General features: G+C 40.1%; 1 protein-coding gene across 2 annotated transcripts in view; it reads left to right on the top strand.

Annotated features, from left to right (window-relative positions):
• Positions 1-23,169, top strand: part of SETBP1 (SET binding protein 1) — a 190,410-nt gene extending 167,241 nt beyond the window's left edge. For both annotated transcript variants that reach the window (XM_040421157.1, XM_040421156.1), the window contains 2 exons: positions 14,984-15,142; positions 19,261-23,169. In XM_040421157.1, coding sequence (XP_040277091.1) covers positions 14,984-15,142; positions 19,261-19,745 — 644 coding nt within the window. In that variant the 3' untranslated portion in view covers positions 19,746-23,169. The remainder of the gene's footprint in view (positions 1-14,983; positions 15,143-19,260) is intronic.
• The last annotated feature ends 3,132 nt before the right edge of the window (positions 23,170-26,301 follow it).

Below are 26,301 nucleotides of genomic sequence, written 5' to 3'. Positions count from 1 at the left end.
CCTTGAAGTTCCTTCAAAATTTTGTTGATATACAGATGCAGCACAGTTAACAGCCACAGTCATAATGTGTTAACTAGATCTGATAACTCACCAAGTGTGACTGTTAACTGCTACATCCGTACCACCATAGGTCATCCCCAACATCTTCCTAAGGAATTTAAATGATGTTCCAAATCCTGTAACTTCTAAATTTCTGCAGCCTCTACATAAGCCCAAAAAGTAAAGTGCAGCCTAGCAGTTCCATATCAAAATCAATCTAAGGCTAGTTTCACACATATGTGTTAAAGCTATCTGGCAGGCTGAGCAGTACGCAGCCCTGCAGGGTGAGCGAATGTGAGGTCACGGTTAATAGGCAAAACGAGGGTTGGTACTCTTGGTACTCACAGTTTTTATTTACCCTGGGTAGGCGTACAGCAGTGATGGAGAGGCTGCCACATGAATCCTCTGGGGCACTCTCTGTGTATAGGGACCAGGCCAGGTGGTAGTTGAGGTGCCCTGGGTGTTGGAAGTTTAATGTGCCGGTGGCAAGATCCCTTATAGTTTGTGATGCCAGTGCCGGTAACGGTGGCACACCGATTTGTTGTAGGAATAATTGAGGTACACAAAGCTGCAGTGTACCAGAACCTCTTTTTACTGAACAGTTCAACTATATACAGTCCTCAGTTAGTTCCATAGGTATAATGTTGGATACAGGCAGGCTTCATACAAATGATAGGCAAAGTCTTTGCAAGATACTCAGAGGGTATAACACTTACAGATCAGGCTGTACTTTCCTTAGATCCTGTCTGGCTTTCACCAAGGCCCGTATGCCCTATTGCTGGCTTTATCCTTGGGTAGGGAAAACTTCCTCAGGTATATATCTTCTTGCTGTAAATATCCTTCTGCCCTTCAGCTTTCTATTTGGCTGGATAAAAGTGGCTTTGCACTGTACTTGGTAAGGTGCTATATATCCTCAGGAGGTAACTTCTTCCCCTGGAAGCAAGCTAGGAGCCTGGGCTATCTAGCTGCATGTCAGAAGCTGCTTCCCAGCTAACTTCTGGTTAAAGTGCACACTGGCTTCTGACTACACACCCCTCTCTCTGGTCTAAACCTGACTATATATCCTAGGGAGTTCCCTAGCTCCCTCTACTGCCTAGGAGGAGGAACTACACCCCTAACAGGCCTGGTACACAGGAGATAACATTAAATTATACATTACAATGCAATATAAAATACCATAACCATGTTCCACAGGAGGTGGAGAACAACGTGACCCAATTGACCCTTGAGTAGTGCCCACCCTTACGTAGTGGGACACTACAGCTGTTCTGGCAAAGTTCACCATATCTGGCCTAGCCAGGTACTGACCTGCTTCACCAGACCCTTTTAATGGGTATCTCAGCAGATTTGTACCTATGAAACCGGCTGACCTGTTGCATATGAACTTGGCAGCTGAAGGCATCTGTGTTGGTCCCATGTTTATATGTGCTCCCATTGCTGAGAAAATTAGCATTTAGGAGCAACGGGGGCGTTGCAGATTCACCTAGAGGCTCTCCTCTCACTGCAACTGCTGGGCCTTCTGCACTTTTATTTTAGGAGAAGTCAGGGCCAGGCGAAATTACATTTTCACTGTCTGGGCCTGTCAAAATGCAGAGGATGTGTCAGTTGCAGAGAGAGAAAAACCTCTAGGTGTAAAGGCATCACCCCGCTGCTTCAAGAGACTGATTTGCATATATTGAGACCTAATTTTTCTCAGCAGTGCAGCACATATGACCATGAAACATACACAAATGCCTTCAACTGCCAAGCGCACATGCAACAGGTCAGCCAGTTTCATATATAGAAATCTGCTGAAAGATGACATTTAAACCATAATGGGATTCAGACAGTTTCCGGGGCTCATGCCAGAGACTGGCTGGATCCCATTAGGCAATGAGGTCTGGAGGTACACAGGTCTTCTTCTGGTGATTAGGTTTGTGTAAACCTTGCCTTTTTAATTTTATTTTTAACAATGATGGGGACCATCAATTCCCAGACTGAAGAAATGTTTTAGCATTTTATGCCTAACTAATATATATATATATATATATATATATATATATACACTCACCTAAAGAATTATTAGGAACACCTGTTCTATTTCTCATTAATGCAATTATCTAGTCAACGAATCACACATGGCAGTTGCTTCAATGCATTTAGGGGTGTGGTCCTGGTCAAGACAATCTCCTGAACTCCAAACTGAATGTCAGAATGGGAAAGAAAGGTGATTTAAGCAATTTTGAGCGTGGCATGGTTGTTGGTGCCAGACGGGCCGGTCTGATTATTTCACAATCTGCTCAGTTACTGGGATTTTCACGCACAACCATTTCTAGGGTTTACAAAGAATGGTGTGAAAAGGGAAAAACATCCAGTATGCGGCAGTCCTGTGGGCAAAAATTCCTTGTGGATGCTAGAGGTCAGAGGAGAATGGGCCGACTGATTCAAGCTGATAGAAGAGCAACGTTGACTGAAATAACCACTCGTTACAACCGAGGTATGCAGCAAAGCATTTGTGAAGCCACAACACGCACAACCTTGAGGCGGATGGGCTACAACAGCAGAAGACCCCACCAGGTACCACTCATCTCCACTACAAATAGGAAAAAGAGGCTACAATGTGCATGAGCTCACCAAAATTGGACTGTTGAAGACTGGAAAAATGTTGCCTGGTCTGATGAGTCTCGATTTCTGTTGAGACATTCAAATGGTAGAGTCCGAATTTGGCGTAAACAGAATGAGAACATGTATCCATCCTCTGATGGCTACTTCCAGCAGGATAATGCACCATGTCACAAAGCTCGAATCATTTCAAATTGGTTTCTTGAACATGACAATGAGTTCACTGTACTAAAATGGCCCCCACAGTCACCAGATCTCAACCCAATAGAGCATCTTTGGGATGTGGTGGAACGGGAGCTTCGTTCCCTGGATGTGCATCCCTCAAATCTCCATCAACTGCAGGATGCTATCCTATCAATATGGGCCAACATTTCTAAAGAATGCTATCAGCACCTTGTTGAATCAATGCCACGTAGAATTAAGGCCGTTCTGAAGGCAAAAGGGTCCAACACCGTATTAGTATGGTGTTCCTAATAATTCTTTAGGTGAGTGTGTATATATATATATATATATATATATATATATATATTCTTTTGTATGTGTAGAAGCTTCTATCATGTACCATTAGGGATTCAGTTTGGACTTGAGAATCCCTAACGGTACATGATAGATTCAGTACTTCCATAGTTCAGGCTGCTCCACTGCTCCAAAACCTCTGGTTCTCATTTAAATGTGACCATGCACGCAGCACAATGTCAAGGTTGGTGGGAGTCTCTTCCCTACTAATGCTGTCATACATCTTAAGATGGACATATGAATAATTGTCAACAGCAATGGGATCTGCAGATAAGGTTCAGTTGACATGTCTAACGTAAACTGTAATGGAAATTGTGGGGTGTCTGACCAGTTGTTTATCCCCATTCCCCTGATAATAATATGTGCTTGACCACATAATGTCTTCAAGTTGGCAGATGGGGCATCTGAGCTGCGTACAAGGAGAATTAAGCTTCAGACCTTAGATTTGGAGAGTCACCAGCCTTCAGTGTCTGAGAGGGGCTAAAGGAAATAGGTGGTGGAGGTCACTTAGACATTGTCCATTTTGACATTCCTATAGTTCATTTTCCTATTTGGGAATAACAGTCAATAAACAATCTTTGGTGGCTATGTCAAATGTGAGATGCTTTCTGGATTTGGGGCAAAGTTCTACTTTAATAACTAGTATTGTGAACTTTTAGGACTTCCATTTCTGGATATATGGTTGTTAGTGGATTCTGAAAATACATAGGGCTGTGATAGCTAACCTCCGACACTCCAGTTGTGGTAAAGCTGCGACTCCCAAGATGTACACTTGGTATTTCTCAGAACTCCATACAAATGAATGGAGCATGCTGGGAGTCATAGTTTCACCATAGCTGGAGTGTTGGGGGTTAGCCATCACTGACCTAGGACCCTATGGGAACTAGCAGACAGCAAAAGCAGTGATTTTCAGGACACTGGGCAAAAGACCATGCACTAGGCTTGAGTGAATCGACCTTCAGATCATAGATCCAAAGTCGATCTGTTCAGATTTTAATGCAGTATCTGGACAGCATGAAAATGTATTGGCTCTGTGGAGCCAAAGTTCATCTCGCCTGAAGTCACGGGACACTTTGGTTAATTCCTACTGTATGCATATCTGCATATTGAAAAAGAATTTAAAATACCAATCCAAACTGGGCTTTGGTACCGAGGTACCAGCCAGTACAAAAGCCCAGTTCAATGCATACAGTAGGAATTAACCAGTCTTGCATGATTTTGGGCGAAACAAACTTTGACTTCACGGAGTCAATACAGTTTCCATACAGCATTAAAATGTAAGTATTTGAGTGAATTAACTCCGGCTATATGATGCGAAGGTTGATACGCTCAAGCCTACCTGGGATGTATTCTTTGCTAGCAACGCCACTATCTGGAGTACTGTCCATTAACATGACATGACTAGGTCTCTAACAAGGAACATGTTCTTTTCCCAGTCAATCTATAAATATATACTGTATATTGATCCTTATTTTAGTTTGCCATTTGGTGCCGTAGAATCTTTCGTTGACCCCTTGCATGTATTTATTCTTTATCTTGTTGCATTTGTACGTATTAGTCAGAGATTGTTTATTGCTTCTTCCCCCATCTCTCGGAGGAATATGATTCACACATTTTCAGATTTATTTGAGCAAAAAGCAATAAATATACCGCTTTGATTTTCACTGCTGGAACGCAGCCAGGATTTTTAATGAATCCGGCCTGTGCTATTGAAGTGGTCTAGGATCTCCAAGGCTCTAGGCTCTGTTAGATTATACACATACTCTCACTCTCCTCCTCCCTCTTCTCTCCGCTCCTCGTTCTCCATGGACAGCATGAGTCACACCAATGCAGGTTTATTTTTCAGACTTGGCTCTGGTTAGAATTAGGATGAGTCTTTTATAATTCAAGCTATGGAAGGTTTCCTCCGCATTTCATCGAAGCTGCCAGGAGAGGCCATGTTTTGTCGCTAAGGTATCTTTTTTGCCGTGCAGTAAAGTAGTTCAATGTCTTTCATTAGATTTTTTAACCCAGAAGACTTGTAATAATTTGACCCACACAGCAATTTTTTTCCTATAAGCATTAACTAGACGGCACAAATCCCCCGGCTGTAAAATCTGCAGATTTTAATCATTCAGTGAATGAAGCACCGTTTATTAGTTGGCGATGTGCAGCCTAGCTTGCACATTTTGAACCATGTAATATTTTTAGCTGCTGCTAATAGGGTAATGTATTTCAAGGGAGACATTGTTCTAACCTTTTCCTGAGAGGGAGAAATCTGGTAGTCAGTGAATAATTCCAGTAAAAAATTATGCCAAAAAGGGAAGTCAACCTAAAGACATTCCCCTAAAATATCAACATTTTTAAAATGCACTATAAAGGACCAAATGTCTTTTTAAAGCTTGTCTGAGATATCAGTCATACAAATCTCACATTATTGGATCTGTAATGGGCATATGGGAAATTTGAAATCACAGACCTCACAGATATCGGCACTATGCTACCCTTTATTGACAAAAATACACAGTAGGTAGTATATGACTTCCCACTATGTAAAACAATATAATACTTTATTACTGCCACGTAAATAAAAATACTGCCTCTTATGTACAAGAATATAACTATTATAATACTGCTCCTATGTACAAGAATATAACTACTATAATACTGCCTCCTATGTACAAGAATATAACTACTATAATACTGCTCCTATGTACAAGGTATAACTACTATAATACTGCTCCTATGTACAAGAATATAACTACTATAATACTGCCTCCTATGTACAAGAATATAACTGCTATAATACTGCTCCTATGTACAAGAATATAACTGCTATAATACTGCTCCTATGTCCAAGAATATAAGAGTAGATTATAAAAATATAAGAAAAGATCTATTCCCCAACTCTTCTCTACTTCCTGGTCTTGTCTCGATATACAGGATTTGCCCAAATAGTGGGTGTGGATCACCAACACATCCACTTTTTAGCGGAACGGGTATACAGGCACCAACTGTGTAAACTGGTCATCGTCAGAATGGGAGCATTGGTGCGGTTGAATATATTTTCTGGTTTTGTTAATCCTCTCTAAGCCCAAGGATACCTATTCCTCACCCCCCCTTCCCCCCAAGCTGGAAAACCTTTTTACAGGGATTGTCCAGAATTTGAAAAAACATGACTGTGTTCTTCTATAAACCGCACTACACTTATCTGTAGGTTGTGTCTGGTATTGCAGAGCAGTTCCAGTGAAGGAAATGGGACTCAGCTGCAACACCACACAAAAGTTGTGAAGCTGTTTTTGAAAGTAAGCAGCCATGCTTTTCTAATGCTAACAGCCTCCTTAGAAATTGGTCTCATTTTTTAGTCTTTCTTTAGATGCAGTACTGCAACCTAATGTTTCTAGTCTCTAGGTGACCCTGCCAGCTTGAATGTTCAGCAAGCCCATCTTCTGGTCTACTGATACTTTGATCATTATTGATAGATACTTTGATCATCAAAAAACAGATACAGGGTGCATTATGTCCTTATATAGTCTTTATAGAAGACTTTATAGCCACTTGTTTTAATATGGAGTAGTGTTGATCAAGCACCAAAGTGCTCGGGTCGAACACCTCGGGATGCTCGGGTGCTCTACCGAGCACCTGAGCACAATGGGAGAACCCGAGCATTAAACCAGGCACCCCCTGCTCTAAAGAGGGGAGGGTGTCTGGTTCATAGGAAAAGGTCAGAAATTGAGGGAAACACCACCAAAATGGTTTGGGAACAGTATGGGGAGGATGTCTGGATGCATCTTGGACTCCCAGATCGCTGCTGGGAACGATGTTGCCCGAGTAGTACGCCACTTTTACAAACCAAAAATTACTATAAAGAGGCACTCCAATACAACCTGTATATCACATAATGGAGGGCCTCATTCACATTGTGGCACAATTGTTATGGTAGTAGGACTCCTACACTCATAAAGCCTATGCACTAAGTGAAAGGGATTCCAAAAATTACAAGGAACCGACACTCCAATACACCCTTTATTACACATAAAAGAAGGGCATCATACACCCTTGAAAAATGATGCTTGATTTGTCTGCTGGTGACCCTCAAAAACATTAGTAGCCAGGGCCTGCTTGTGACCCTGCTTGTGACCCTCTAAAACATTACGGTGAGAGCCTGCTGCTGAGCTGACCATCTAAAACATTAGGGGTGAGGGTCTGCTGCAGAGCTGACTCTCTAAAACATTAGTAGCGAGTGCCTGCTGCTGATCTGAGCAACGGAAAAATGATGGGCAAGTGCCTGCTGCTGAGCTGACCATTGAAAAAATTATGGGCAAGGGCCTGCTGGTGAGCTGACCCTGTAAAGCATTATGGGTGAGGGCCTGCTGGTGAGCTGACCCTCAAAAACATTATATGCGAGGGCCTGCTGGTGAGCTGACCCTCTAAAAGATTGTAGGTGAGGGCCTGCTGGTGAGTTGACCCTGTAAAACATTATGGTTGAGGGCCTGCTGGTGAGCTGACCCTCAAAAACATTATATGCGAGGGCCTGAAGGTGAGCTGACCCTATAAAACATTATATGCCAAGGCCTGCAGGTGAGCTGACCCTCTAAAAGATTGTAGGTGAGGGCCTGACCCTATAAAACCAGCACCTACAAGGCATAGAGGCCACCACCTACAAGGCATAGAGCGCCAGTTTGTGCCACGTGACCAGCTTGGACACCCAGTAGTTGTAAGGCACAGAGGGATCATTGAGAACTCTGACACGGTCTGCTATGTACTCCTTCACCATCTTCCAAAATGTATCCTTCCTTGTGACACTAGGCCGCGTATCAGGTTGAGGGTGTTGGCGGGGTGTCATGAAACTGTCCCAGGCTTTGGAGAGTGTTGCCCTGCCTTTCTTGGAACTGCTGTGTGTTCCCCTAGTCTCCCCTGCTCTGTTGCCCAAGGAACTATGTACTCTGCCGCCAGCATTGTCAGCTGGAAATTTTTGTAGCAATTTTTCCACAAGGACCTTCTGGTATTGCACCATTTTGCTCATCCTCTCCACCACAGGAATGAGAGATGAGATGTTCTCTTTGTAGCGAGGGTTTAAGAAGGGTGAACAACTAGTAATTGGTGTTGATCAAAATGCGTAAAACGTGTGGGTCACGGGAAAGGCAGCATAACATAAAGTCAGCCATGTGTGCCAGAGTCCCAACAGGCCAAACTTTGCTGTCATCATCAGGAGCAGGACTCTCAATCTCCTCATCCTCTTCCTCCTCTTCTGCTCATCCACGCTGAACAGATGGAATTAAACTTCAATGAGTACTACCCTCTGTAGTGGAGGCAACCGTCTCCTGCTCCTCCTCCTCCTCAGTTGTGGGCCTGTTTGGTGTGGCCCACCTCCCTTTTGCCACCCCACTGCCTCTTCCAGCCTGTTGCGGTGCTGCAGATCCCTCCCCCTCTGTTCTGCTGTCTTCACTTGGCTTGCCGCCTTCCTAGGTTGGGCCAGTGACTTCATAGTCGACCACCTCCTCTTCCACTTCCTCACTCTGCTCATCCTCCTGACTTGTTGACCTAACAACAACCTCAGTTATTGACATCCTCATCATCAACCTCTTGAGACACTAATTGCCGTTGACTTATTGCCAACTGTGTCTCCTCATCATCATCCACCTGGTGAAAAACGAATTGCCATTCCCCACCGTCATCTTCTTGTGACTGTGGATGCTCAAGAGTTTGGGAATCAGGGCACAAGATCTCATGTCCCTCTTCAAGCGGGCTTGTCGAGAGGCCCAAATGAAGGAATGGCGCTGAAAAGAGTGTGGGATCACTTGTTTAGCCAGACTCTCCATGGTGGGAGGAAGGAGGATCAGGGTGAGGATTGTGTTGACCAGACTCTTGGCTACTGAGATTAGACTTTGTGGAAGATAGGATGGTGCTTAACCGACTGGAAGCATTATTTCAACGCGCCGAGGGCCACGACCTCTGCGAGCCCCATCAGCATCACGGCCACTTCCCTGTCCCTTACTGCTCCCCTTTTTCATATTAAATGTTATATATGCTTGAAAGTATGTCACACGTACAGTAGCGTAGGATTTGTAAGTGTATGCGCAAAAATTTTTAAAAAGGTATTATAGGGAATGTCACAGGTATTTGGGATGTGGAAACGTTATACAGGAGATGTACCCTAGGTAATGTCACTGTCCGCAGCGGAAACCATGTACGGAAAAAGTACACTGGATGTCACATATATTTTTGGGATGTGCACACGTTACACAGGAGATGTAGCGCAGATAATGTCGCTGTCTGCAACGGCCTAACTATTGCATGCAGGATGCGCTAAAAATAGATATTTCTGCCACACACAATAGTCCTTAAAAAGACTTTCCCTCCTTCAGCACAGCTCTCCCTGACTAGCACTGAGCCGAAAACGTAGCAGCCAACAAACGTGCGGGGAGGAAACTCGAGCAATTCGGCCGAATACCGCCATGTGCCGAGCATCGAGATGCTCGAGCCGAACTGGTGTTATTATTTATGTTGGACCTTAGTCAGTTAATTGAAGCTTAAAGGGCTGAAACATATAATCACTGGGAACCTGACCAACATGATTCCACCGTTTACCAGAACAGAAGTCCCAAAGTCTCCTGTGTGAATGGAAGCAGAGATGTGCATGACCACTTTTCTATTCACTTCTGTGGAACTGATGGAGATCATTGCTCTTTTGTTTGTTATTTTGAGGACCCTGCAGTTGCCTCCCCTCTCCCCCCTTCCCCACCCAGCATTCAGAATATCCTGTGTATAAGTGATAAATGTTGCTTATGGAAATCAGTAGTCCATGATTATAAAAAAAAACATGTCTGCTTTCTTCTCAAAGCAGTGCCATATCTGTCCACAGGTCTTGTCCAGTATTCCAGCTTGGCTTCACTACAGTCAGGCTCGGACTGGCCCACAGGGGTACAGGGGAAACCCCCGGTGGGCCCCTGAGCAAGGTGGGCCCCTAGTCTCCCACCCCCTGCACAAGTGGCACATAACACATTAAACTTACTGCACTACATACATATATTCAATGTACATTACCTCAACAAGCTTATGGTCATATAACAAACTTGTTAGATTATTTATTATATTTGAATGTATCTGTAGGGTGGGCCAAAAATTTTTTTTTACTGGTGGGCCCTAGGTACCCCAGTCCGACACTGACTACGGTGAATAGGAATAAGTTGCAGTACCACATGCAACCTCCTGTCATGTGTGGTGCAAACAGAAATCTGCCCTATTAATCTAATCTTGGGTAATTTTTTAGAAATCTCCTGTAAAGATTACTGAAGTATGTGGAATGATGATGGTTTGGGGGTCTTATCTTCCTATGTTCTTAATGAGCGACCTTCATGTGTTGCGCAGCGTTTTATTACTATGAGAAGAAGTGAGTTAGTGGTAGAAGCGCTGCCTCTGGACACAGTGAAATTGATAAGCCTGCTGGAATGAGCTTTGTGGGTTTATTAGCTGGGAGTTCATCACAATCTTGGTGCTCATCTAATTCCTGAGAGGGTTTCAAAGCTCTCATCACCGTGTTCATTCTTCTAAGTGAGTGCCATAAGGAACATGGGGGGCGGGTGGAAGTTATGTAATGACTCTTCTTAGAAGGTTTACTGTGAACAAGGTAAAATGTTGAGCTCTTGAGATTAAAAGCTGTGTGCTTCTTAAAACGTACAATGAAAATACGGCTATGATGTAGATTGTTTGCACAGAGAACCTAATCCATTACCAGAGTTGGTTTATTACTGGGTTCCTTAATGATAAAATTCTAGACTTTAATTACTAGCAGAAAATCCTTGAAGATCAGGTATGATAGGGATGAATGACTTCCCTGATTATCACACATCTTTATTTTAGGGTTGACATGTTCTCCGAATACCTAGAGAACCTCCTCATGCTTCCTGACGAGTTTTCTGTGCTATAAACTTCTATCTTTGTATTATAGCACTAAACATGGTCTATCATTGATGTGTTTGATATTTCTATTTTATTAGCTTTAATTGTTTTGTCTTAAAGAGGATATGTCATCAAAAAATAACCTATTGTTTAAATCAAATTTCTAAAGAATTGTTGGTGAAAATCCTGAAATCTTTTCTTTCTAATGGCCACTGAGCCTTATCATAGGCTGACACTGTCCTGTAGAGATCTCTTCTCAGCAGTCATGTCATTATGATTCCAGGCTTGACAATTTCAGGTAGCACCTATATATACAGTACTGTGCAAGCATTTTAGGCAGGTATAGGGACAATGCTGCAAAGTAAGAATTATTTCAAACATTGAAGTGTTAATAGTTAACTTTTTTTTTATTGATAAAAATAAAGCAAATTGACAAAAGAGCAATCTAAACCCAATCAATACCTACAATTTTTGCACAGGACCCACGATTCACAATAGGTTACCACCTCACCTCCCAGAGCATGCCCACAAGGCTACAGGTGTTTTTTGTCCAAGCAGCTGCTCTAAAGCATATCTTAGTGCTTAATCATGAACAGAAAATTGAATTTCAAAAAAGCTGCATTTGCAAAATAAAAACCCATTACAAAAAATATATAAATTTTTCCACGTATAATTCTCAGAATTGTCAAGCAGGAGGACAAGGTCTATATGAAATCTCCTTACATTTGCCTGTTGTACCTTTTTCAGAGGTGATGAATTGTATTCTCCTCTAGCCTTATCCATTGGATGGTATAGATTCCTACATGTTGTACCTTTTAAACATGTTGTGTCAAAGAAACGCATGACAGCCCTGCAATAAAACCTCATCTTCTCTGCACTTTATGGTGACAGGCGTTATTACCAGAATCCATCATCTGGTTTCTACAAGATTAATGGAGATGAAATGAATAATCGAGACTTTCAGCAACATCCATTATGTTGCCATTCTGCTCAAACTGCTTTGCCGAGTCAGTCTTTCCATAAAAACAACTTCTTCCAGTATCTGTGCACTTGCCTTGTTTTTTATGGTGGGGGAAGTAGGAAGAGCAAACAATTCTAGATTGACGTAGCTAATACTATTGCGATATTCTAGTGATCCAGCATCCAGGAGGCCACAGTGATAGTAGGTTATATGATTTTCCTGAACAGTGGCTCAATGCTACCTTGCCAGAGTTTGAATGTAAGGAAGAAATCTTATCGCGTGGATGACATGCGATTTAATGCTTTTTGCATGCGCGTGATAAAAAACGGAATGTTTACAAACAACATCTCTTAGCAACCATCTGTGAAAAACGCATCCCATCCGCACTTGCTTGCGGATGCGATGTGATTTTTACACAGCTCTATTCACTTCTATGGGGCCAGCGTTACGTGAAAATCACAGAATATAGAACATGATGCGATTTTCACGCAACACACAAGTGATGCGTGAAAACCAATGCACATGTACATGGCCCCATTGAAATGAATAGCTCCGGAATCCGTGCGTGCGCAATGTGCTCGCATCACCCGTTGCACCCGCGCGGAATACTCGCTCGTGGGAAAGGGGCCTAAGGAAGAAACAAATCGATTTTCTATGAAGTTTGCTTTGTGTGTATAAGATATGGAGATTAGATTGTAAACTCCTGGGGGCAGGGGCTGAAATAAAGTTAGGCATACACCATTAATAGCTCTCAGCTGAAAGCTCATTTGGCTGGCAGATTTTCCTCTTGACTTTTCTATACACATGCATGCTAAACTTTATTGAGGGTACATGACATGAGATCTCAATAGGGAAAGTAAAAAGCTTGTAAGCATGTTGTAAGCCAACAGCCCAATCCTTCTCTTCCCTGCCCAATCCTTCTCTTACCTGCCATCGAGGATAAATGGGAAGCCCCCATACACATTTGTCAGCCTGCCCAGCAAGTTTGGACAACATTTATGGTTTAAGAGTCATCTCATAAAGACAACCTCTAACCGTATGCCCTATCAGGTTATATGGATACTAGACGAGGGGTAACCCCCCGCCCAAATCTATAAGCCGTAACACAGAGTTACCAGGGTTGCTGATTGACTGTCTTGCAATGTCTGACCACATAAGTCTTCCCTTGGGGGTTTGCCCCAGTGGCTACATGAAGTGGGGTTGTCTAATGATACCAGTAGTGGAAAAAAATAAAGAACTGATCCTGTAAGAATTAAAAAAAAAAATTTGGAGAAAATTATATTAATCATCTTTATCTTGATCTTCTCATTGACCTACTATTACTAGTGTTCAGACGTGACTAGGACTAAACACTTGGCCCAACCTTCTGATTTCAGTTGGATCAGCCGACCATCTAATGTGTACAGGGTCCTCAGGACACTTATCCTGATGGCAGATGTTGGCAGTGATACAGATCAAGTAGTTGGATGTCAGCATACGTACTTAATACTTTTGTTCTTGGGGAGCTAAGTCACCAGAGCTGGGATACCTGTTTGGCCAACAACTACAATATGGAATATGCCTGGCCAAGGTATCAAGTCAGGTCTCATATGGGCAGGGATATTCAAAGTTCACATGTGCAATAGGCTCTTTGATGGGCTTTGTACACTGGACCATTCTGCCACCACTTGGACTATGGTTATGTGTATTTAAACTATATATATATAGTACCTGTATTCAGCAGACTAGTCAACACTATGTTCTCACTGCTTGTAGATAACCATGCTATTGATGTAAAGCGGGCGTTCTTCTATCTGTTTCAATATAATCTGGTCCTCCAGGGACTGCAAAAACCTCTTTGACCTCTAACATCTCATCTAGTCAATAGTACGGCTGTTAGAAGCCACAGCCTGCCAGGGATTCTCATTTCTGAGTGGATTTAACCTTCATCCTATATATCCATATCCATGGTAACAAGTAACTAGCCCTTAATATGTGTATTAAATGGATGATATATGGAAGGTGAAGGAACTCGCAGCAGACAAAAATCAGATTTGTTAATGTCATATTATAAAGTATGTGAAGTATTCGATTTTTGGACGTCTCCTAAAAGCAACATTCTCATGGAATCTTTATAATTTATACTATTGGGACATCATAGAGGATTTATTTTGATTTTAATATGTGAAGTGGTGTCTAGGAGACCTTTTTATATAAAGAGCTACAATTGGATTCCCATCTGTTGGTATTTGTATAAATTGGTCTATAGGTCATTAGAGACTGGGGACCTCAGTTCGCTGCTGAGTATACATTTTTTGCATAAAGAAACCATGCTTGAGTAATGTAATAGGAAGAAGTATTAGCAGACCATTAAAAAAGCCCCTCAATCACCAGTGTATGATAAATCTAGAATCCAGAGTGAGAACTGACAGATTATACAGGTGCTTAGACTTTCCTTTTTTTTGGTATAATAATACCATGTATAGGTTATTTTAGGGCAAACTTGAGCCACCTGGAAAATGATATTGGCAACAAGGGCTATTGTGATAGTGGAATTTGGTGCTTAAAAAAAATTAAATGTCTTTGAGAGAATCACCCACAAGTCTAAAATCCATCACAGATACTTGATCTTAGATCAGTGGTGGTCTTTTCAAAGAGGACATAAATTAGAGAAGCTTCACTGTAAATAATAGGTATTCTGTTATTGCAGTATTCCTGCAGTCCAATAGGTGTCAGTATAAACTATCCCTCCATTGTGTTATTTTTATAATCCTTTCATAATCATGTTTTCAGGGTTTTTGAAATTATATTTTTAAATTTGTTTGGATGTTTTGTTTTCTCTTGTTTTTTTTTTTTTTCCTCCATCTGTGCTATTTTGGAATTGTTTGGAGCCAAAATGGATGCACATCTCCATTGACTCTTATTTGTTTTTTTAAAGGATTTATCCTCTATAATATAGGGAATCATTGAAATGGATATTGATTTTGGTCCTTTTTTATCTTTCAGGTTTAACAAGTGCTCATCAGAAAGCTGATCAGCTGTCTCAGCATAATAAAAATGAAACTACTTCTTCCAACAATATGACCAAAAGGAAGCCAGCAGCAGTGTCTGCATCCGTGCCTCCAAATCCTCTCTTAACCTTCTTCTCATCATCAAATGAGTCCGGTCAGTATGAATTCTAGTTTGAAGTTTTTTTTTTTTCTTTTGTGGACTCTGTACCCTACCATGCATATAGTTTATATAATTTCTTGTTTATTAAATCTTTGCTCATTCTTGGCTTAGGAGTCCAGTGGGTGGTCCTCCTCGTAATTGACAGTTATCTTAATATTTATTTACTGTATATGGCGCCAACATATCCCACAACACTTTACATTCAGAGAGTACAAGCAATATCATACATAGTAACAAACAAGTCAACAATTAAAACAAGAGGGCCGTGCTCATAAGACCTTGTAATGGTCGAGCCATCTTATCAAAATATGGGATTGCATAAAAAACTGCATGAGCCAGTCACCAGCCGGTATCTATACATACACTTACTCATATAGGGAAGCCTGTAGGACCAGCCGCTGGATTGTTAAGGGTAGAATGTGCAGAGGTTTAAACAGTAAAGTACTAGTTATTCATGATCTTTTCCTACTTAGTTGTACTGTATATCGATCTGCTTGGCAACTTCTGCTCTATGACCAGCCATATTTTATTTTCAAAGAGATGTTTCCCTTTAACCTGACTACAAGGGCACCCCAATATGCTCAATCTAAAGAAGCTTTTCACTCTATGCTTTTAACGCTATGTGGTGCTATATATATTATTATTCTATAGGTCTGAATGATCTTGCCATTAGTTTTGTTTGTTATGGACCCATTTTTGCTTAACAGCACACTATGTGGTCCTGCATGGTACTGCAAGCAAACTATCAATGATTTCATAATAGAAATTACCTGAAAACAGGGGTGGACTGGAAAGTGGCCTTGTAAAAAAATCTAAAAGTGTCCCTATGTGGTAGGCAGGTCCAAACTGACAGAAGACGGCCTACACAAGTAGGCGGGGACAACAGAAGTAGTCGGGGCAGCAATACCATAATGCAGCACAAAATACCGCACAAACAGAACTAAATATCACAGTGCAACACAAAATACTGCTTCAAGAGAACCAAATAATACAACATAATATGCAACACAAAATACTACCACTCTCATCACAGTATTCCACTGTAACTGTCCTGAGTTCAGGAGGAGCCGCTGGCCCGGTGCATGAGTGCGCGATGCTCCTACGTTAATGCCGAGAGCATCAGATCATTATGTATTAGGCCAGTAGCTATGAGAAGGGCTTGGGGGTCCCCTCATAAATTTCCCTGTAGGGTCCAGTTCCACCCCTGCCTGAAGAGTTGTATATGAGCTACATGAAGTGACTGGCTGCTAAGCGGGTACATGTATACTAAATGGAATAGATGTCTTTATCTTTACAAGTGATAATCACCCACAACGAAGTCCATAATTGACTATAACAGTGCTGAGAAAAATATTGTACTCATTCTGATTTATTATGCAGATATTTTTTCTGTGCTTATTCTGGATGTAACACCTAGCTTTCCACCTTTGTTTGGAAACAAACTTTGAGCACCTTAATGATCTATGGTGCTATGAGCTTAGTTCTTTAGAACCATGGGGTCCTTGCATTACATGAAGAATTAAGGGCTCATGCCCACAAGCCTGACAGGCACTGGCAATGTGTACTCCGTATCATGCATGCAGATCCATTGACTTAAATGGACCCACATCTGCCAGATATGACCGAAGATAGGGCTTCACCTATCTTTTTGCGGTGTGGAGGCACGGATCGGAAGCCCATGGAAGCACTACAAAGCATGAACATGTTCTATCTTTGGTCATGAGTTGCGGATCGCGGACCCATTCAAGTCATTGGGTCCACATCCACAAGTGGAGTGCACACAACTGGTGCCCGGGCATTGAGCAAGTACACTTATAGGCATGAGCTCTAAAGCAGTTTTACAAGATTAGAAAAGTTTGGCTAATTTCTTCCAGAAATAGCTGCTCACTCTTGCCTATGAGCTGTATCTGTTATTGTAGCCAGGCACCACTAAAGTTACCACTGCAATACCCCCCCCCCCTCCCCAGTGGACCAGTGTGGCACTGTTTGTGGCACAGGGGCAGACTGGGAGCTTAGTGTCCCTGGAAAAAAAAACATCTAAGTGACCCCATGTTGTAGGAGGGTTGTAATATTGTAGTGCAGCACAAAATACCACCACAGTAGAACCAAATACCACAGTGTAGTACAAAATACTGCCACCCTAACCACAGTATTCGGCTGATCTGATCATGATTCACCAGCATTTAGAGCTACGATCTGCCATTAGTTGCCATTTTATTAGCCTGTATATATCATTTAAAACTTGTTCTACTTATCCAAGATATTCATGTGGGAAAATTGAGAAAAAAATCTCATAAGGAGTGCAAATTAAAATGTTGAGTTTTATCTGCAGTCCAGATGTTGGGATAATTTGGTGAAATATACAAGAAACTGTTAATGGGGAAATTGGACTGCACCACGAGTTTCCTGAAATTAATGAAGATCTCTTTGAAAACGTCTTCACTGAAATGAAATCTGCAGTCTGAGCCCAGATGTTGTTCAGAATATCTTTCCTTCAGAATGCCCCAAGGCGAAACAAACTGATAAACTGCATAATGAGCTTTAACTAATTAAGAACAAACTTTACTTTTAACTTTTAATATCTTAACTGGACGCAGTGTTTGTAACGCATGGCAGCCGGTAGTTTTGATTTGGCATGTGGAAAAGTATATTTTCTTATTCAGTAGATCAGCCATCCTAAGAGCCTATTTACTTTTTCACATCTGCTTGCTCTCTTTAAATTTCGAGAGCTGCAAGTTGTATATCACAATGCTAGAATCCTAAAATGGGCCTTTAGACATAAGTGGGGAAATTTAGATGTACTATTGTACTTTACATTATAAGAAATAGTATTTAATATTTTCTACATTAGGACACATTATGCTATATTTAATATTTCTACCACTAGGGCTACTGTAGAGCATTGAACTATATGTGTATGTTGCTGATGTCCTGTTTCTCCTTAACAGCACAACTAGGGGTTAGGAATAGTATTACAAGTAAAACAAGTGGATCTCATGAAGAAAACTTCTGCCTTATTAGGAAATATGGACATAATGAGGGAGGCTCCACAGCTTGGGAGTCCACGCTATCTGCTGTAACATAGAGCCACTTTATAAGAGAGGCTCAGATTCTTGTGGGCTCTATTACCGCATGGATAGGCGTTCATGTGAATGGCTGCCATGTGATGCTACATTTCCTTTGCACTTGCTGCTGCTTCACCTGAAAACATTAGCTATATGCTTGGGAAGGATGGGTTGCATTCTGAAAGAGGTTTTCTCTGATAAAAACCCCCTTTTTTAATACAAGGCATAGTCGTTAATTGTATTGTCTGGTTTATATAACCAATTTTTAAGAACCCTTTAAGAAAACTTGGAGTTTATAGAGTAAGGATCATTCAGGACACTCACCTATTGGTCAGAATGAATGACAATAAGCATCTTTTTCTATCTCTCAGGGGGTCCAAAAATCCCATTATATACAGTAAAACTGCGTAATGCTTTACTGTGCTTGTGAGGGCATTTCGTGAGAATTGAACACTGGGTCTACATTCCCTCACAGCTTATAAACTCGGTAGTGGAACATTCGGTGATCTACCTTCTAATAAACAAGGATTGTCTTAAGTGGACTTTAAGGGTACATTCATACAAAGATTTTTGTAGGAGGAGTTGAACCAGATTTTCTTGTGGGGTTTTTCAGCTAAAGCCAGAAGTGATTAGAGTAGGAAGAAGAAAGACAAGTCCTAACTTTATATTGCCGATTCCCTTCGAATCTGCTTCTGGCTGTGGAAAAAATCTGCTTCAAAACCTCCTCCAAAAAACTCTGTGTGAACCTACACTAAATCAAAATTCCTTTTAAATCAAGTTCCATAATCTCACATGAACACTGAAAAGTAACAGAATTTCAAACCTACATTTTGATTGCTGCTCTATCTCTATCTACTGTTTAATTTCTTCGAAGCAATTCTTATAAATTGCAACTTCTCCATATTTACTTTCACCAGTTTTAATAAGTAAAATTAAGGGTCAGTGAAAAATTCCATATGCTGCATAATAATATAGCATATGAGTTTTGTTTAAATGCAGCTGTTAACCATGGTTTATTCACAAAAGAATCTTTGTTTTTCCTTACAGCCAACTTCTCACTCCGAAATCGTTTCAAGAGATGTGAGATCGAAGAGATCCAAGGTGAAGTGAGGAAAATGTGCAACTTCAACAAAATTCTCTCCACCAAAAAGAATATGGATCATGTGAACAAAATTCTAAAGGCAAAGAGGTTACAGAGACAATCTAAGACGGGCAATAACTTTGTGAAGAAGAGAAGAGGACGCCCAAGAAAGCAACCAGTCTTGTTTGACGATGACTCTAGAGACCAAATGCCTGTTCTGGAGAAATGTGTGGACCTCCCCAATAAACGAGGCCAAAAGTTCCATTCGCAGGAACCAGAGGGGAACAAGAAAGACACAGTCATGGACACGATTGAAGCAGTTATACATATGGCAAGAGAAACTCAGAATTCTCGAGTGCCAAGAAATGGAAAGAGAAAATTGATCAATGAGGAGGAGGTGAAGACAAAAAGACACAGAAAGAGGAGAGGGGAATCTCAAAATAACCCCTGAGATCACTACAGACTTATGTACAGTATAATCAGGCCAGCTATTGATGTAAAGGGTAGAACCCCCTTGAAAAGCTGCAGCAAATGTTTTGCTTCTTTTTGTTCCTCCCCTTAATTTAACCTGAAATTACAAAACAATTTCTTTGTACTACAGTTAATGTACAAATCTCTTGGCACTAGATTTGTACCTTTATGCTATACCATATGGAATTGTGAAAAAAAACCTAAAAAAAACTTGTTTTGGGTAGTCAGACTAGGTAGTGTTATATTCTCCTCCTTTCGGGTATCCCAACAGAAGGTTCTCAGAAATGTCACAAACAGTACAATAGATTTGTGGTACTAGAACTAGCCAGTATTCATGATGCAAAATACCAAGAAAATGCAAAATTATATTTTTCTAAGTCCTGTCAGTTCCCCCATTTTCTCATCCAAACACTTTAATTTAGAAAATGTGTGCATTTTTTTTTTACCTGTTTTCTACCCTATATATCTAAACTTACCTCCCCTGCCTGAACCCTTTTATTACTCAAGGGTGGGTTTACTTAACTCATTATAGGCTCATCAAAATGCACTGGAGACTGGCTAAGCGCCATAGGAAAAATAGTTCTCCTTAATTTTTTATTTTATTTTTTTACCTTTTAAACCTGGAGATAGTTTAACAAATGTACAATCTATTCAATAACTTTAATTTCCAACTTAATTTTTGAAGACTGCAGGACCCTCCCTCTTTTTTTTAAGAAGTTGAACTATTAAGCATGGAAATGTCATACCCAACAGGTTGTCAACTTAATTTCAATGGAAAAAGAGAAGTATTTTTTATTTTAAGCAATTACAGAAAAGACTGTATACCTGAACAACTACTAGAATGATGGCATAAGTATTAATAGTTGTTACAGTGAAGCAAGTGTTCTTATCTTAAAAGTAAAACTATAGAATATCATAACTGCAATTCATCACACTTTAAGCCACACTGGGAAGGAGAAACCCCAAATTGTGGTTGCCTTAATAAAGTTTTTTTTTTCTCTGCTGTATATAATGTAACTAACATTTTTCAGTCTGCATGATGGCAAACTGTCTGTGACTTAAAGTCTGTCTTTTGGTCCGTAAGCTATTGATATAAACGTAAACGAGCAACTGATGTTGAGGCCCAAGAAAAAATACAAAAAAAACAATAAAATTCTCAAGACAATGATTCTCAACCCAAATTAATTCAACTAAATTTGGATCCGATGGTAGCTAAATACTATATACCAAACCTAGGGTCTTCAGTTTTTGTGAGAGTCTCACATCTGCTCAACCACAAATTACTTTATTATAAACCATTCTTTCCAAAGTAGAAGCTTGGCTTGTTCTTTAAATACTTACTAAAGATTAGAAATGTTAATCTGTCAAAAATGCACTTACATTTTTTAATTCTTTTGCATTTTTTTAATATACATTTTTGGTAACATATTACCTACAAGTGATTTTATTTAATTTTTTTCATGCAGTTTCTGCCATGGAGATAAATCCTGGGCTTATAAAAAATTACTTTTAGAATTTTGAAATTTGTTTCTGCACAGCATTTATAGAATTCCCTTCTCACTAAACCAAAAATACTGACGGATTTATCACTTTGAAAGTATTTTAAAATAAAGGAAAAAAGGATTCAATCCGTTTATAATTACTTGAGTCATCATAATATTGAGGACAAGATCATTACTTGCCAATTCCTAGTATCAATGAATGATCTGCTTCTTCACATTCCTCGCAGACAGTTATACACTTTCTTGGGCCATCTTGAAAGCCATATATAATAATAATAAATAATAATGTACAGGCGCCCTCAGGGCCACAGAGATTATCTAGTATTTAATAAATCGTGGCATGTCCAGTTCCATAGTGAATATTTTTGAGAAAATAGATGTTTCACTTGTGATACAGGTGGCTTCTCAATCTCAGGTGCAAGATTATTGACTATTTCGATTTTCAAAATTTTGGTTCCACCAACTTCAGATCACCCATGGAATTTTATTTTTCTCCAGGGCCAATTAGGTAACTACATATGCACTACAGAGGCCCCTCAATAGCTCATGTAGCTGTACTTGTCTTTTAGGATATGTATCTTTCAGGCTTTTTTTTTTTTTTTTTACCAGTCTGTTTGTATGTAGACTTTCTCACACATTTTTGCTTAAAGGTTTAATATTTGCCAGTAAACTCATTGCAGAGTACAAGGAATGTTTTTTTTTTTGTTTTGTTAACTGTATATAATAAGCATGCTAATGGTTTCAAATAGGTTCTCACAGTGTTATTGCATTTAGGTTTTTGCTTGATAGAAATGGAAGATATAAGGTGACGATCAAGTAACTGGCTGGATATCCATAATATCAAAAGCAGAAAGTTCTCAACTGTACAGCTCGTATATTCAGTGTCTACATCTCAATTGGGCTCCTGGGTTTCGCTACATATCTATTCAGTGCTGATTTTTTATTTTTTTTTCATTGTAATGTTGCATGTCCCTAAAAACGAAAAATTTTAATTTTGGTATGATATATATAAAATAAAAAAAATCTCATTTTACTTTTTTATTTTTTTATTTTTTTTGCAATCGGTTGCTTACTGACAGGCTCAGATGTCAATGAATCTCTGTTGTACCCATTAAGTAAAATATAGTTCCCAGTTCAATTCAAAAGCACATTTCCGCCCCTTCCCCTCCTCAGTTTAATAATTCCCATATATGTCTATATTTACACTACGAGGAAAGAAAGACATTATATTGATATGTCAATGAGCTGCCAATCTATCAACGTTGGGGGTGTCGCGTTTCAATCCCACGTTGCTGTTTTTTTTTCTAAGCTATTTCTTAAGTAATGCACATGAAATGTTATATATGTATATATTTAAGGAAAAAAAAACGGGGCACAAAATTGTTTTTCAAGTCGTGCTGGCTAATTTTTAGTTTGTATTCATAAGTGGTTTTTAAAAGCCTTTTTTAAAGTGTACTTGCATGTTCTACTTTGATTGTATGTAAACATATTTTAGAACAAAAAAAATGTATTTGTATTTTATTGAATATAGAGACAAGAAGAAACTTGTACATTGTTTGAAATGTTCTTTTTGTAACAGTTTTTATTCATGAAGCATTTTTGTACATTTAAAAGCAAAAAAAAGAAAAAAAAAACTCAACAAAATGAATATAAAATTGCTGTTATATGATGCATAGGTACATCAGGCATGCTTTCTTGTCATGCTACGTCATGATCCTAGATGTTGGTTTTTAAACTTTTTTTTTTTTTTTTTCTAAAAGAAAGCTCAGTTTTTTCGCTGCCGAATCAGGTTAGCGGTATAGAGCACTTAACTAAAAGAGAAAAAAAACTACAAAAAAATAATAATAATCCTATTCATATGTTATTCATTGTGTGAAATTAAATGAATTCAATTCAGACTAATTTATAGTGTGGATTCTTTGACTTTATTTGACAATTTTTATTTTTTTATTTTTTTATTGACGGGTCTATATGATCTGTATTCTGAAATTGGCTATACATAGGCTGAAAGCTCTAGCAAGAGTATAAATAGTAGAGTAGAAATATGCAGTTACACATTGGCCTTTCCAATGGTTTTTCCTCTTATAATGTGCGAGTTGTCATAACTTTGAGGTTGTCTACTCGTTTACTGTTGAAGGCTTATTCTTAGGATAAGCCATCAACATCTGATCGGAGGTGGTCCGACACACACACCTGCTGACCAGCTATTCTGCAGTAGCATCGGCACTGGAAATACATGGTTTCTTCTATTCTGTAGTGGACAGAGTTAGTTAAAGAGGACCTGTCACCACTCCTGACACGTCTATTTTAATAGCTTCATGTATTCCCCATGTGATAACAAATCTTGAGCATCTATTCTTATGGCTCTATGTTGTGCCGTTCCTTTATTTCTACTAGAAGATATGAATGAATTTCTATTAGCTTTCAGTAAGGGTACAGATGGGAGGTAACAAGTTGGGGGGGTGTACCAGCACACATGAACATGGCAGCACTGACTGGATAGAGTGAGTCTGTATAACAATAGATGCTCCAGAATTGTTATTACATAGGAAATGCATGACGCTATTAAAACAGGCATGTCAGGAGTGGTGAAAGGTCCTCTTTAATGCACCGTTGTTCCCATTGAAGTGAATGGGAGGAGCACTGCATTTAGAAACTGTGCTCTGTAGTTTCGATGATGATGCTACTACAGAACAGCTTATTTGAGGAGCAGGTGTCATCCCCACTGATAAGATATTACTAGATTATCCTTAGGATAAGCAATCAATATTAAAGGAATGGATGACCCCTTTAAGCTGTCCATACAGTTTAGACAGCTGTCAACTGAAAGCTTGTTCATTTGACCAAAAGTTATTCCCCAGACTCCACCATGGACATGAACAAAGCATGGGGCATGTTAATGAACTTTATGACACGTCTGATCCTTATTTCCCCCAGACGTGTTCTATCTCGGAGAGTTGGGAGAGCCCCATACACTTTAGCCAGTCAATCAGTCCTGTCAAAATCAGTCTAACTCTAAACTCTAACCTAATATGTGTGGGCAGATTTATACTTTGAAATCAGTTGTCTAGAATCTCTAATGGATTTAACCATGTAAAAAATAAAATAAAATCCTAATCCATAAAACTTAGTCCCAGGTACAGATTTGAACTTCATTGGCTAAGAATTCTTTAATATTCTCTAGGTGTTGGTTTTTGAGCGCACACAGTTACTATAAAGGCGCTTTCTGAGATTGGAATAACAAAAGGACTCACCTGATAAATCCACTACTATTTTGGTGCTCTTCACCGGTCTTTGCTTACTTTGCTGCAGAAATAGTGTGAGAGTCTACCTATGTGACTTCTGCAATCTATGGCCTCAGTGGTCTTGAGCTGTGCACCACCATGATGGGCAGTAGAGGTCACAAGGATAGATTGGATAGGCATTTCATCACTGCAGCAAGGTAAACAAATAGCGGCAGATTTATCAGGCAAGTAAATTCTTCCATTTCTTTCATTTAATCAATTTTTTTGCCATTCTCGGGAAAGTAAAATAAAAACATTAATCTCCAAACAAAAATTCTAAAAAGATCTACATAAAATCATGTATTTGTTTTCTAGTGATTTTTGGGTAGCAAAGTCCAATCCAGAGATCTGAAGTCCTATTTTATTTCTAGCTTCATTCAAACATAAAATTCCTTGTTGCTCACATGGCCATAATTTCTGCCACCCTACTGCTAGTAGCCAGCGGTCACAGGGGATGACCTGTAATTGAGAAAATAACCTTGCTTAACCTTATTTTGATTTAGGCTTCCATGAAAAAAACTCATATACCTGGTGCAAAAAAAAAAAAACCTGACCACTACACTGAACAAAAATATAAACGCAACAGCTGAACACAAAAATCTGAAACATTTTCTGCATACACAAAAGACCCATTACTCTCAAATATTGTTCACAAATCTGTCTAAATCTGTGTTAGTGAGCACTTCTCCTTTGCCGAAATAATCTATCCCACCTCACAGGTGTGGCATATCAAGGTGCTGATTAGTCAGCATGAATATTGCATAGATGTGCCTTAGACTGCTCATAATAAAAGGCCACTCTGAAATGTGCAGAGTTTTGCCTTACTGGGGGGGAAAGGCAGAAAAACAGTCAGTATCTGGTGTGGCCACTATTTGCCTCACGCAGCGCAACACATCTCTGTCGCATAGAATTGATTGTGGCCTGTGGAATGTTGGTCGACTCCTCTTCAATAGCTGTGCGAAGTTGCAGAATATTGGAGGGAACTGGAACACACTGTCGTATACGCCGATCCAGAGCATCCCAAACATGCTCAATGGGTGACTGGTCCGGTGAGTATGCTGGTCATGCAAGAACTGGGATGTTTTCAGCTTCCAGGAATTGTATACAGATCCTTGCAATATGGGGCCATGCATTATCATGCTGCAACATGAGGTGATGTCACGTTATCTCTGTGCATTCTCATTGCCATCAATAAAATTCACCTGTGTTCGTTGTTCATAACACGCCTGCACATACCATAACCCCCACCGCCACCATGGGCCACTCTATCCACAACATTGAAGTCAGCAAACCGCTCACCCACATGACGCCACACACACTGTCTGCCATCTGCCTTGAACAGTGAAAACCGGGACTCATCCATAAACAGAACACCTCTCAAACGTGCCAGATGCCATCGAATGTGAGCATTTGGCCACTCAAGTCGGTTACGACGATGAACTGCAGACCCCGATGAGGACGATGAGCATGCAGGTGAGCTTTCCTGAGACAGTGTCTAATAAACAATATAAAAACAATCTCAAGTTTTTGGTGTACTTATCGGCGCTGCAGATCCACCAAGCAACGTGAGTATAGGTCGGTTCACAGTTAAAATGTCCACAAGTTTGTTGATCGCGCTGCCTTCTGAGTGCAAAAGTTCCAATCCCAGACCCTCTTTTTTCTCCAATGCTCAGGTTGTTTTCACTTTGTAGCCACACAAACGGTTACCAGAGGCTAGGTGCACTCACGTACACCTGCACCCTAGAGGGAA

This window comes from Bufo bufo, chromosome 2 (genome assembly GCF_905171765.1).
Source record: "Bufo bufo chromosome 2, aBufBuf1.1, whole genome shotgun sequence".
Classification (NCBI taxonomy): Eukaryota; Metazoa; Chordata; class Amphibia; order Anura; family Bufonidae; genus Bufo; species Bufo bufo.
This window is presented reverse-complemented; position numbering and strand designations above follow the sequence as displayed.